The sequence below is a fragment of the Falco naumanni genome, chromosome 5 (assembly GCF_017639655.2).
Source record: "Falco naumanni isolate bFalNau1 chromosome 5, bFalNau1.pat, whole genome shotgun sequence".
NCBI lineage: Eukaryota > Metazoa > Chordata > Aves > Falconiformes > Falconidae > Falco > Falco naumanni.
In genome coordinates, this window is record NC_054058.1 from 10,760,170 (window position 1) to 10,773,488 (window position 13,319).

Consider the following 13,319-nt stretch of genomic DNA (forward strand, 5'->3'; position numbering starts at 1 on the left):
TTTAATGAAGCGCATAATGATGCCACAAGGGAAACTCCAAGGAAAATAAGTAATAAGTGAAGGTTTCGTTCCCAAAGGCTACACACCATGTTTCTCCAGTATTTTCAAACTAAGCCTGGGATATCTCACAAGACCTTCACACAGTCAATTAAAGACCTTTTTTTCTTCCAGTCCTTTTAACTAGGCCTAGGGAAAAAATCTGCAGTCCATTTATAATAAAATGATTTAATTTCCATTACGCTTCCAAACCTTCAGGAACTGTGTCACAACCCTGAGGTTAACACTGGTAAGCTGGTGAGGCAGTCAGGGACTTCCAGTCAGTCCATACCTGAATTTGGAGGACTTCTGTTCTCCCAAAAGCTTTTCATCTTCCCAGATCAAACTGACTGAACCAAAATGTTATGTTCTGAATGACTTCCACATTTGACAGTGCTTGCCTGTGGTACTGCAGCACCTCAGGGGCTTCTGCTTCAGATGCTGCCTGACCTCAATCTACCCTGTAAGTCTTTATGACATCTGGCCTTACATGTTCTCATTCTGTAAATATTCTAGAGGAATTAGTATCAATAGAAACAAGCTGTGTGTGTGTGTATGTATGTGCATATATATATTTTTTACACATGCACACATGCATAGCTTTGGTACATACATATATCTCCCCAGAGAACAGCAGCAGAGTGAATCTTGAATTCAACGCAGAAAGCAAATATTCAAGAACTACACTCATTCTAGAAAAATAACCTGGGAGCCATCCCTCCAGTCAAACTTCATTAAGTTGTAAATGGCTTCCAAGGACAAGGTACTTCCAGGACAGAGATCGATGACCAGCTCTCGTTCCAGTGCCAATTCACAGGCAGTAATCATCTACACGCTCACTCAGTCTCTCAACACTCCTTTGCTTCTGCTTTTTGTAAACATAAAGGTTGGCTGTATGTGCACCAACTGACCTCACCACTGGACTCGCCAGTTTCTTGTCTGAAGTGCAATGATGAAGCAGCTGCGCATAGTGCCAAAAGTGGAAGGACTGAGGGAGTGTATTAAAAGACCACACTGCTTGTGAAATATGCAGTAAGCGAGTCTGCCTAATTAGGAGCTCTGTATTAAATCCTGAGTAACAGCCAGTTACCCAGTCTGAGCGGTCCAGATGATCAGATTATCATAGGCACAACTACTTGCAGAATGCATTGTAAATGGTTTGGCACCCAGGGCGCAGACACTGGCCTTTCATTTATCTTCCTCTCTTTCTACCGAAGTATCAAAAATGGGCTGCGCTTCTGAAAGACACCGCAGGCAGAAGTATACCTTGCACAGGCTGCTCTGGAAGGTTGTTCAAAACATCTGCGATTCAGGAACATTGTTTGGCAAACTTGTCATTTAGTCCACCCTCCAAGTAGGTAGGAAAAAGAACTACTTGAGTTCACTGTTTCTATGTAGCTTGACTTAAACATATCTTCTTTAGAGGAAATATGTATAAATAAGAATATGTACCATGGTTTTACACGTGTTCTTTAGGTCCCCTCCAAGCTAATGACTTCCCAGTTCTGAACATAGAATCACAGAATGGTTTGTGTTGGAAGGGACCTTAAACATCATCTAGTTCCAACCCCGCTGCCACCTAGAGTTGCAGATTTCAATACAGCCAGTCGTGTCCGTGTAAGTGCACAAGTATTTTAATTGCACTGCATTTTTTTCTTTTTTAAGCTGCCACCCCTTGTCTTTCAAAATACTGCTTGTTATTTAATATTTCAGTTAAGAGTTTCAGACACAAGGGAATGCATGTTAATTAAATAAGCTTTGGTCAAGCTTAAAGGAAACAAGCCATCAAAGGAAATGTTTAGGAATAAATTTTTACGTAGGAAATCCATTCTTCATTCAATATTACTTGAAGGAAAAGGTCCAGCAGGTTTCACCAAAGATAACTTGCAATACTGCAGTGTTCTCAAACTCCTGATTTGAATAAAAGAAGAATAGCATTTGACCATTAAATTTCAGACATCTGATATTTTTTTCTTCAGGACGGTTTAAGAACTAGTTAGCTCTTTAGTCCCCTCCTACTTAACTGTTTTAGCTAAAATCAGTCCCGTAACTAAACTTAGCAGTAGACAGTTCTCTCTATAATGAGTCTTTTTCCTCCAGCTGTATTCTGGGGGCTGGAAAGGAAAGAAGAAGCTGTGTTATGTACAGCCAAATGTTAAGGGGCAACACTGAGATACTGATTCCTACCCAGAGATTCTCCTTGCTGACTGTCCTGGGGGCTCAGGATGTGGCGTTTCAAATGATGTTGGAAGAGGGTCCAGACAGGCAGATGTACCCAGGCTGCCAAAGGCATTAGGCAGGACGTGTCAGAGGCAGTTTTGCCCTTCCCATCTGCAGTCTGAGAGGTACCGTATAAGCCCTCAAACGGCAGGCTGCAAATTTGGATCTCATGTCTCTTGGTGGAAACTCAGCAGTGGGAGAACAGGTAGGAAGTGGCAAACCTGAAAAATTCTGTTTTCTGCTTCTAGCTCAACTTCTTCTACCCTTCGGTTGCATTCCCAATTTCATTGCCCAGGACGTCTGCCAGCCCAGGGTATATGGCTGGGACAATGTGATAAAGATAGAAAGCAGTGAGGGAATTGTGTGGGACTGTGCTGTCTACCTTAAGTCTTAGCAGTACTGTTCCATCTCTGATCTTATCTTAACACTTCTTATCCTCCAAGCCACACCTATGCTTCCATTTCTCAGAAGCTTCCTCTTAAGTTCCTCTTCTTCATGGTAGGCTTCATAGCCTCTTATCTGAAATTTGCTGTAATTTGTACCATGCTGCATTAGAGAGCATTAGAGACAATCCAAAAAGCCTTGTCTGTCTTTAATCCCTATGATACTTAAAAGGCACTAATGGTAGTCTTGAAGACTCAGTGGAGGAAATCACTCTCAGCTGTAGCTGTGTTGGGTTTGGTGGAGCTGTGCACAAGAAGTGATTCTGGCAGAAGTTGAGCTTCTTCCCATATCACCATGCACTTTGTTTACTGTATATTAACAGCTTCCCTGAGTCATTATAGTTTCAAAGTGACTTGTCCATAACCTTCTGGTCCTTTGTCAGTGAATGCGTGTTCACCGATTCTTAGAAGTGTTACTGACAGAATGGATAATAACAATTCTCTTGCAGTTCTTTTAGAGGAAAGGTGGCCTACGGCCATCTGCTCCACCAGGGAAGGTGAGCCTGGAGCAGAGCATGACAGGGCAGAGCAGTGAGTGACCCTGCTGACAGGGAGCCCAGGTGCAGAGCAGCAAGCCCAGGTCAGGGTCAGGGGGAGACAGTGATGAGGGCCAGGCGCAGCGCAGTGACCCCCCAGCAAGGCAGCGGTGATGGGGCTGGTCCCAGTCAAGCTGGGGAGCAGAGCTTCGGGGTCTGTCAGGGCCAAACCGGCAAAGGTGAGAGACCAGGTGCAGACACAGCTTAGCTGCGGTGGAGCACCGGCAGGGGCGAGGGGTAAAGCCTCAGCTTAAAAGCAGTTCCCAGGGGAAAGGGAGGCGTGCTCTCACTTCCAGCTTTCCTCACAACAGCTCTGGCTGCTGAAGGAGCTGGGCTTGGACTCAGCCAGCTAAACTGTAACGTGGCCACCTAAACGCCTAGAAGGGGGTTGTGCTCTGGGCCCCAACAGGCCGCCCCTGAACTGCTGCCAGAAACAGCATTGCAGCACCTGAAACAGGCAAGGGCAGGCAAGGGGGAGCACGGCTCCTAGCTAGTTTTGACTGGCCTGAATAGTTACAGTCACAGATGCAAATGTAAAGCCTGTGGTTGTGCTCCTTTGGTAGCCCCTAGCCCCAGGAGCCCCCACCTCTGGCGTCAGGAGCAGGAAGAACATACGTGAGCTAATGGAGATGCTCCCTCGCCCCTGGTACACGCCATGAGCCAGAGGGTCTCTTGAGGAGTAGAAGGTTATGAATCTGAATGATCAAGAATGAAGGAAACGGAGTAGACCTGTAGAGATAGATGTGGGAACTGCCCTGAGCTGCCTTAATGTTTGCATTGCCCAAAGACTTAATGGAGCTATATCTGCATAATACGACTGTGACTGTGTATAACTTTACCGACTCCCCTCCTGTTATTTTTTTAATTCTACTTTACATGCAAAGGTTACAGAAATTACCTGTTTTTTCTGGCATAATTTGTATATCAGGACTGACTCCAATAGTGAAAGACCTGAGTTAGAAAAAGGACACTGGAATAACTCAACAAAGATCAGCAGCAGGCATTAAATCTAGTGGCTCTTTGTACACTATTGTCTGCTATACAAATAATTTTAGGAAGGCAACTGGATGGGAGGGCACAGAAATTGCACCATTTTGTGACTTGTGTGATAGTTCGGAGTTCACAGCAGAGTTACAGCCCCAGAAACAATGAGATGAAGTGGAAACAACCACAGGGCTTTTGACTGTAGCAGTAAAGTAATAGTGACACTATCAGCAGTGAACAATATTCTACACTCGTACACTGGGAACTCAAACACAAAGGTTTTATGCACTGAGCAAATTTGTTCCTTGTGCATGGGTACTGAAAGCTCACTGCTGCACAGTCTTCTGAAAAAGGGTACTGCTTGCTCCCCCCAATTGCATTGCAATAAGGCAAATGCAGATGGAAGGAGCAGAAGCCCAGCACAAGGCATTTGCCTAGTGATTGTCTTTTCCATATGCATCACAACGCTGACCCACAGCTGTATTCCTGAGGCTTCAGAAGAAAAGAACTATCTCTGAGCTGTCTGTATGTAACCTGGGCCACAGATTTTTCTTTTTTTCATTTTTTTTTAAATGTCCTCAAAGAAGACAGAGAAGTTCTTTCAAAGTATTCCTGTCTTTGTTCCCCACCCTCTTTCCACCTATTTAACTTCATAGTCAGCAATTAACAATGAAGCAGAAAATAAACTTACCGGACGTGTGTGTTTCCATGTTGCCTGGAGGTCTGGCTGGAAGTTGTGTCAGTGCTAATAGGATGTGGCTATGCTGATTGTGTGCACAATCTGCTTCTGCACTGGCTTAAGCAGTGAACAGCACTAGCAGCTATTTCCATCCTGGCTTGATCCTGCTTTAAGCAAACCGCGAACTGAAGCTAATTAGCAAGACCTTCTGTTTTGGTGATTATCATCACGGAGGAAAGAGAGGGAAAAAGACAAAACTTTCATGACCTGGGAGGCCATGGCGATTCCCTGCTGAAACTTCAGTATCTTGTCTCCATGCTCCATAATGCCTCAACAACCAACATAACAATAGGCATATTTTGTCCTAACTCCCCAGAATGCAGTGGAGAGGGAGTGGAGGAGAGGAAGAAAAAAAGCTAATGCAAAACCAGGGCTCTACAACAGAGCCAGCGCTGTCAAAAAACCCATTATTCAAGGATTAGGCTATCTTGGAGGTGGTTTCTGTGGGGAAGAGTTTCTTTATATCTGCAAAGCTTTACAGTGCTTCCAGGTAGTAGGTAAGTGCAGAAACCTTTTTGTAAGGCTTATCTCAAATACTCAAGTTACCTTACTGCCTGGATGCAGCACTGTCATTCCTGCATGAAATATTCAGCGGATTATCTTGTAATCAACTGTCTAATCAGAACAGGTGATGGATCCTGCTTAGTCTTCAAACTTACCATTTAAACAATGTATTGGGAAGAAAAGTCATTGATGACTATTGCCATATGAGAAGCAGCTTTTATTTGCTAATCATTTGGAGTTCAAATCTTTTCCTTCATTTAGCCTATTTATGACACTATGACAGTTTCTCCAGTGTGAGAGGGGAAACTGATTTATTCAGTGACTGAATACAGTACTTTTACTAGCTTGTGAATTAAGATCATGCGTTGTGTCGTGACCAGCAAGAATAGCAGTTGTCTATATCACAGGAGAGGTATTGATGCACTGTGGCTATGCTAACAGATACTGGGTTTATACAGGGAGCGTGTTGCTGTTGTGTCCCAAAACTTGGGCTGGGTGCTGTAATACTTTTCCAGCAAGGCTAAGAAATGCACACACTGCTTTAAACTCTGGGAAAATTGCCACTAGGTAGTTGTCCTTTTTATGAAACAGATTTAGGCAGACCAAAGAGAATGAGATTAAATTAGATGACTGTGTTCATCTGTTTACTTCAGCTCAACTGAAGTGACACGTGAGGAATTTTAGGTGTAACCTACACTAATATTATATATCTGATTTTACTTAAAAGGGAGAGGGGTCAGGAACCCTGACTCCATCTTGAACAGCTTTATACAGGTTAGTCAAATTTTTCTGCACTCCGATTTACCCCTGCCAAAAGGGTAAAAGTAATGATTAGGGTCTTTGTGCATAAAGGGAAGATGAGTAAATTAAAAGTTGCAGATCACTTTAACACTTGCTTTAGTATTTACATAAAATAATGTCTTCAGGTAGAAAAAGTTATGTAGCTTTACTCTTCTTAGCCCCTCCTTTGGAATGACGTTTCTTAATTTCTAAGTAATGTATCAACAGGTATCAAATACTTATTCTTCTTACCCTTCCAGTATCTTACGTTAATCTCAGAACTTCATTTAGAAACTGCCTGCAGTTACAAAACAGGGAACAAACTGGATGCCTCAGCTTCTGGACTGACTAATCTAAAAAATTATTAGACTGCAGAAATTTGGGGGGAAAAAGTAAATAAAAGAAAGGTGTTCTCAGCTGCAGTGTGTAAAGTCTCACTAGCTCACCAGCAGGTGGGATGCTACCTCATACAGGCTTTTGTTTGTACACTAGTCCATGTATACAAGTTTTGAGGTGGTGTGCCTGTAATTTTTTTTGACTGCAAAACCATCTCACCCATTTGAACAAATTAGCTGCTCTTTGCTTGATAGCTTTGCTCCACAGCTGCGCAGATCTCAGTGTAGTTCATGCTTGCTTGGTACAATACAATGGTGCAACCACATTAAGCTCCTGGTAACTTTTTGCTAACAAAGTGAAAACAGAGAATACACCAAAGGAAGCAATTGTTGAAGCACTTTTCCCCTTTATTTTTTATAACCAATTAATTTGCTTCCTGGATAAATAGCAATCGTACTGCTTTGTATACAATTATCTCTGGGAGAGGGGAATGAAAATTTGTGGGGAAAATATGCAATTTTATATCCACATTATATGATGCATCAACTAGATGCTAAAACAGAAAGGCATATCCACTAACTTTGGAATAATACAGGTATGTGGAGCCAGAATCCCTGTGGACACAAAACTGCCTGCACAGGTTCAAACTAATAGCTCCTATAAGCCATAAGGATGGGTCCATTACAGGTAATACAGTTAGCTCAGGTAGTAAATAATATACACAGGAAGCAATATGATAGGAAGCAATATCCAGCTGGCTAAAACGGAACTGGGTCTGTAGTCTATTTTTAAGGACACTTTCCAATGGAGAAAATCATATCTTGACATCACTGTGTTTCCTGAGGTACCTGGCTACGGTGTTAGTTGATAATGCAGAGCTGTGACAAATAATACCAATATACCAGATTGTGTTTCACCTGCTGTAGGGGAGTGGTGCTTGCAAGTCTATAAAAGTTAGCAGAGAGATTACACGCTTTTAATAATTAAGAAGTTATATAAGACTCCTCCCCAAATCCATTTAATGCTCCTGTAAATCTATCCTGTAGCATGCTCAATGATCCAGCCAGTCTTCTGAAGTGTTGGGATGCATTCCGAACCACTGGCAGAAAAACAAAGGCTAAGCTAGCTCAAAACCATCAAGACTCAGAAGCAGTATGTACAAGTTGAAAAACAACGTTCCTCAAAGCCTGGATTCTGCTGGTGAATGCGAACGGAGCAGTCTGATGTACAGGGCTGTCTGATGTGCTGGCACATTACTGCTCTTAGAGTAACCAGCTCTCTGCTAAGCGGGTACTTGATCATAGGCTTGATTAAGTTCTTCACTTCTGCCGGGAAAGAATGCTTCTGAAAACAGTAGAGTTGCACTAATTGGAACTGGGCTGCATGAAAGACAATTAAGACCTGCCCAGAGGAAGTCGGAGCCCATTCCGTCCTGGCACCGCTAGAGCCTCAGAAGAAAGACAGCTCTTTTGGGGCAGACTGCCTGAAAAAGTTTGATTCTTGTGTCAGCAGGTCAAGGCCAATAATGTATGTGCCTTCTCAGTCTGTTAAGGGAGATGCTATAATGTTCCCTTGCTCTTGCTCTTTCTCACTTGTCTGTGTCTATGACAGGATTTCCAAGGAAGAAGCTCCTTCTGGTCGTGGGTGCAACAGGGCTTTGTCTTTGTTTGGAATATGTAAGTCCTAGCCAGGCCTGAACAATAACATATTGATCATAGGGAAGTCCACAGAACCCAGTTCTGTAAGAAAAGCCAATGAATTCTCCTGGGATGCATTGCACACCTGCTTTAGTCCATACACAGGCACGGATGCCTGAAAGCAAAACTGCAACCAAGGAAGGTGAAAAGCCACATAGTATGGGATATATTCTTGAATTAGTGTAAAGTCTTAATACAGTTCTGTTTATCCAATTACACTGAGCTACCTCTGCTACGAGCTTGGTCCTACAACCAAGCAATATTCCCTTAAATACTCTGGAGCTCCCTAAGAAAAAATAATACTTGCTTTAGTCTGAAAACAAATATCTTTATTTTAGTCTGTTTGTCTCTGGAGACACTTAGATCCACAAGATTTTTCTTGTTAATTGAGGTAGAAGTGATGACAGCAGGAATGCTTGCCTGTTTGTTGAACAGATCTGACCATCCACTTCGTTGCTGGTGGAAAATACTAGCAGTGCATGTCTCCTTTTCAGAAGTTCAAAACAAGTGTGCATCTGCCTCTGTGCATCTTTCCCATGCCAATAAGGTGGTGCCTGCCCCATATGATTATCTGATTAGAAGACCTGTCTGCAGCCGTGAAGCCTTAGGCTGCAATCCTGTCAGCTTTCACGAGCTAAGAAGGTCAGTTTGGGTGAGGGCACCGATGGAAACAAAGGGGCAGTCCAGCGATAGTAAGGGGAAGAGGAAGACATTGCCTTTTACCCCCTAACCGCTCCTTTTCTCTAATCCTCCCTGAAATTGCAGGCTGCTGTTCCAAGAGTTGCTTATTTGCAGCTTCAGATGAGCTGCTGTGCAGTTGATCACCTGGGTGACCAAAATCCATCTGTTGGGGAGCTTAATATCTGAAGCCAGACACAAGGAACTAGTGTGTGGATGGAGCAAAACTAGTGGCAGGGATCTACTGCATTAAGTGGTGCTGGTGCCAATTAAAATTTGGTTTGTCTCCCTGGGGTTATTGTGGTCCCATAGCAGAAGAACCAGAGAAGCATAAAAGGCCTGCACTTCTCCTAGCACTGTCCAGCAACAGAGGATGTCTTGAATGAATAATAAAGGAAAAAAGGGCCTACAGTTCAGTATGTGTTGATTCCACAGCTGAATGGCAGAAAAGAAGCAGGGATCTGCCTGGTTCCTCTCAAAAAGGAACACAACTTGCCTTTTTAGTTGAAAGCACAGAGGGAGGTTTTGTTTGCTCCCAAAGGGAGCCATTCATGCAGATGGGGAAGTGTTTTGACCCGTTCAATCATGTGACATTGGCATTCGTGTGAGGAGCAATAGCTTTTCATCTCAAAATTTTCATCCCTGTGACCTAGGGGCAATGGTGAAAATGTCCTCTGAAATGCCTTCCATTTCTACAGATGCCAACCTTGAAGTTGCATGAGGTAACCTGACTTCCTGATCTTTTCTTCTAGACTTCTTAGGAGCGCTCTTACTCTTCAGGACCTCTATATATGCTTTTCACTACTTTGAGAACACTTCTGCTAGAGCTGGAGAAACTACGCTTTTTTTCTCACCCATAACCTATTAAAAAGCCTTAGTGATTCCATCAAAAACATATGGAGAGTTTGGGGGTGCTTTTTTTTTTTTTTTTAAATAATACACCTCCTCTCTCTATTTACATATATTAATTTTTAAAAAAGTTAATTCAATTAGAAGTTTAAATATTCCTTATCTTTCAAAACTGCAAATTGAATGAACTATTTTCCCCCTCTCAAATTTTTAACAAACTAGTACTTCCCAGTGAAACTGCTTGACTGGCACTAGATTCCACTGGGATCAACAACTCTCTGGAAAATTTTCTGTCTTCCATGGCCTGACTAGACCAAGTGGAATTTAGTTACTGCTGCCAGGGATAAATTTAGCAGGATTTAACTCAAACCTGGCACCGACAATCCTGCGTTTGAAAGAACTCTAACTTCTGTAGTTAATGCAACAGATGAAGCTGTGGTACCTGGCAATAAGTGAGATTACTCATGAGCTTCCTCTTCAAGTTGGTCTCTAGAAGTGCTGAAGTGAACAGATAAGAGCTGTCACTCCGCCCCACTCACAAGTACTGAGGACTTGCAGAAGTTATGCAGCCTGCCCTCAGCACACAACCTCTTTACATTCAACTTCAGGAGAAAGATGTATATGCATTGCAGAAAGATACTCGACTGGCTGAGCCACAACCAATATTGTAATAACCGTAACCATCCGTGGCTATATTATTATAGCCATAACCGTCATCCTCATACTATGAAGTCTAAAGACATAATTACTGTACTCCCTGACTGGAGGGGGAAAAGACAAAACCCCTAAAAGTCCACAGTGTGTCACTAAGGTCTGAAGTAGGGAATGAAAGTGTGATGTCTGGAGACAATGCTAAATACTTTGGGATATGCTCTTTAAGGAGAAGCAACTGTTTCTTACTGTTTTGTGGGTTTGCTTTTTATTTTTTTTTCAATGATGTGGGTTACTTTCCATGGGGAAGATGAAGAATACCATCTGCAATATCTCTTCTATAAACTACCCAAAGAATAATCAGAAAATGCTCTGTTGTGCTAGTAAGTTTTATTGTTTACTATGTTGATACAACGAGTTAGTTAGGATTCTACTGGATAAAATGGTCTATAGAGAGAAAATGAGGCTTGCACTGTAAAGTCCAGTCATTGCAAAACTTGAGATTAAACAAGTGGGCTTCTTGGAAATATTCAGTCTGTACACTTCCGAGAATGGCACTCACACTGCGATGCAGACGGGATGTAATGCTGCACCACTGTCCCGTTGGCACAGCGGACGGGGACTGTGACTGTGGTGGTTTGAGTGGCTGTACAGCAGCTACACAGGTCTTCCCATTTCCCTGTCTCAACAGAGTATCTGGTGTTGCTTCTGCACTTGCCCTAAATGGAAAAAAGAGACACCAAGTTTGAACAGTGCGATTGGAAACCAGGTTCTTCCCTTTGAAACATCCATAGACAACTTTGCCTGGAGTTCAGTCCACTGCTGTAAAACACGAACCCAGAAACAGGTATCTGATTCCAGAGTGTGGGGTGTTGGTCAGAAGGTAATGTCTTATGAGCATAAGCATAGCAAAGGAGAGGTGAAGAAACTGGTCACACAAAAAAAAGTCTATAATTTAAAATATCACAGGTGATGTCCAGAGCTATTGTGTTGGCTTCTAAGCACGTATGATTATCAGCTGCATAAAATCATGCATTCAGAAAGTGCTTTATCCCAAGTGATGCAAACCATACATCCATTTGTCCTGCTGGTTGCTGTTTTTCCTTGTTCTACTTGTCTGGACACTTCATTAATTTAGACTGAGCTGTAAATGCCTGTAGCTATAAGTTTTCATGATGTAAAAACAAATGCCCCCACATCAACCTCTGTTAGAGTACATTTCTTTTTGTGGCCTTGTGCACTTCTTTCTGAGATTAATAAAAAAAAAAAAAAAAATTGCATAGCATTATCAGGGAGGACTTTAGAAAAAACGTACTCAATACCAGCTATAGGAGTATTTAGTTTACTCAATATATAGCCAGATTCATAATATAAAATCTGTAATTTTGGAGGGGAAATTTCAATATATATGGCTTTTTGGCTAAACACCTTAACATTGACTCTGTGGACAGGACAAGAAGTCAAGATTTTTTTTTAATACTTTTGTGTATATTTTTTTTTTATGAAAGGTAAGTGTTTTTGTTGTTGTTAAAGCTTCCACTCTTATTAAGACTTGTGTAGCAAATGAAGGTCCTTTGCCTCGTAGCTATCTGAGAAACCCAGGTATGTATGCCCTTAATACCTCTCCTTACTGTTCCCATTCTTTTCCCAGTAGTCATGGGAAAGAGACTTATTTTGCTTACTGCCTTAACTAAAGAGAATGCTCAAGGGGCTGGGTGCAAGCCATCTTCTTGACTGCTGCCCTTGTATGCTATAGTTTGGATCGTATGAAGCTTGGTCATCTCACAGCACCTGTCCTGCTACAGTCCAGTCTGGGAAGAGAATGTCATCTTTGGTTCCCAGTCTCAGAGAGATAGAAACATCCAGAAGGGAAGCCAGGCTCCTGTTTCAAATGGAAGTTGCCCTAGAAGTTGTAAGCAATGATGTGCAGGAAATTAAAACTTTTGATCTAATTATTGAAGAAATGCACAAGACATGTAGAACACAACAGCTTAGTGCTCAGGCTAATAGAGCAGTCATAAAGCTTGTTAGAGCATGGTAGTCAAGTCATAGCACTCAAGTTTAAATGCCTTTTAAAGTATCGTGTACCTAAATACCTATTTACACTCTTGTAAATCAGCTTCAGAGCCTGAAGAGGGATATGTGTGCTTAACTGTAGAGTCAGATCTGAAAACCATCTTCACCAACATTAAGATTAATTTATTTATTTATTTTTAATGTAGAAAGTACTAACAAAGGCACTTCACAGTCATTGATTTCAGATGAGTGATACAAACAAAGCCTTTATGTCTAAGGTATGCACCTTTTTTTACACTGCCTTTAATAGGGAAAATTCAGCATCATGAAATTACTTTAAGAAGTAAGTGCCCATGAGGTTTACACTGAGTGAATGAATGAGGACAGAAACTGATGCTTGACTTACTGAAGTGAAGCCATAGGGGAGGCAAAGGTTTCCTTTGTGGAAGGCAGAAAGGGGGCAGGGGCAAGTCTTGGGGTAGGGGGGTTGCTTTTGTTATTTACCTCACAATGGGAAATGGGCACTTCCTTTTCAGCCACACATCCGTTCATATTCCTATACTGCAGTCTTGTACTTACTGGTCGACATTCCACTTCCACACCTACAAAGGTTTTTTTGTTTAAAAAAACAAACAAACAAACAAAAAAAAAAACCAAAAAACAATGTTTGACGCTGGTGACAATTGCTTTTTTTAACTCTCTTCCCCTTATTATTGAAACTGCTGTTAGTGAGATATCATTACTGGTAAGGTCCCTAGCAAGAGAATTAGGTGTGGCTGCCTAGAGTAATTAATGTAGAGCTGTATGACTATATCACACTACAGCCCTAAAATTCCACTAGAAAGCAACA

The 13,319-nt window shown here is 42.0% G+C and overlaps 2 protein-coding genes across 2 annotated transcripts in view; both read right to left on the reverse strand.

Annotated features, from left to right (window-relative positions):
- Positions 1-4,983, reverse strand: part of ANO2 (anoctamin 2) — a 192,552-nt gene extending 187,569 nt beyond the window's left edge. Inside the window, exon 1 of the mRNA XM_040596853.1 lies at positions 4,911-4,983. Within this exon, the coding sequence (XP_040452787.1) occupies positions 4,911-4,929 (19 nt within the window). The 5' untranslated portion in view covers positions 4,930-4,983. The remainder of the gene's footprint in view (positions 1-4,910) is intronic.
- Positions 4,984-10,828: 5,845 nt separating this feature from the next.
- The window catches only part of VWF (von Willebrand factor), a 145,479-nt gene continuing 142,988 nt past the window's right edge, over positions 10,829-13,319 (reverse strand). The window contains exons 53-54 of the mRNA XM_040595803.1: positions 12,974-13,071; positions 10,829-11,172 (exon numbers count right to left, since the gene is read on the reverse strand). Coding sequence (XP_040451737.1) covers positions 10,984-11,172; positions 12,974-13,071 — 287 coding nt within the window. The 3' untranslated portion in view covers positions 10,829-10,983. The remainder of the gene's footprint in view (positions 11,173-12,973; positions 13,072-13,319) is intronic.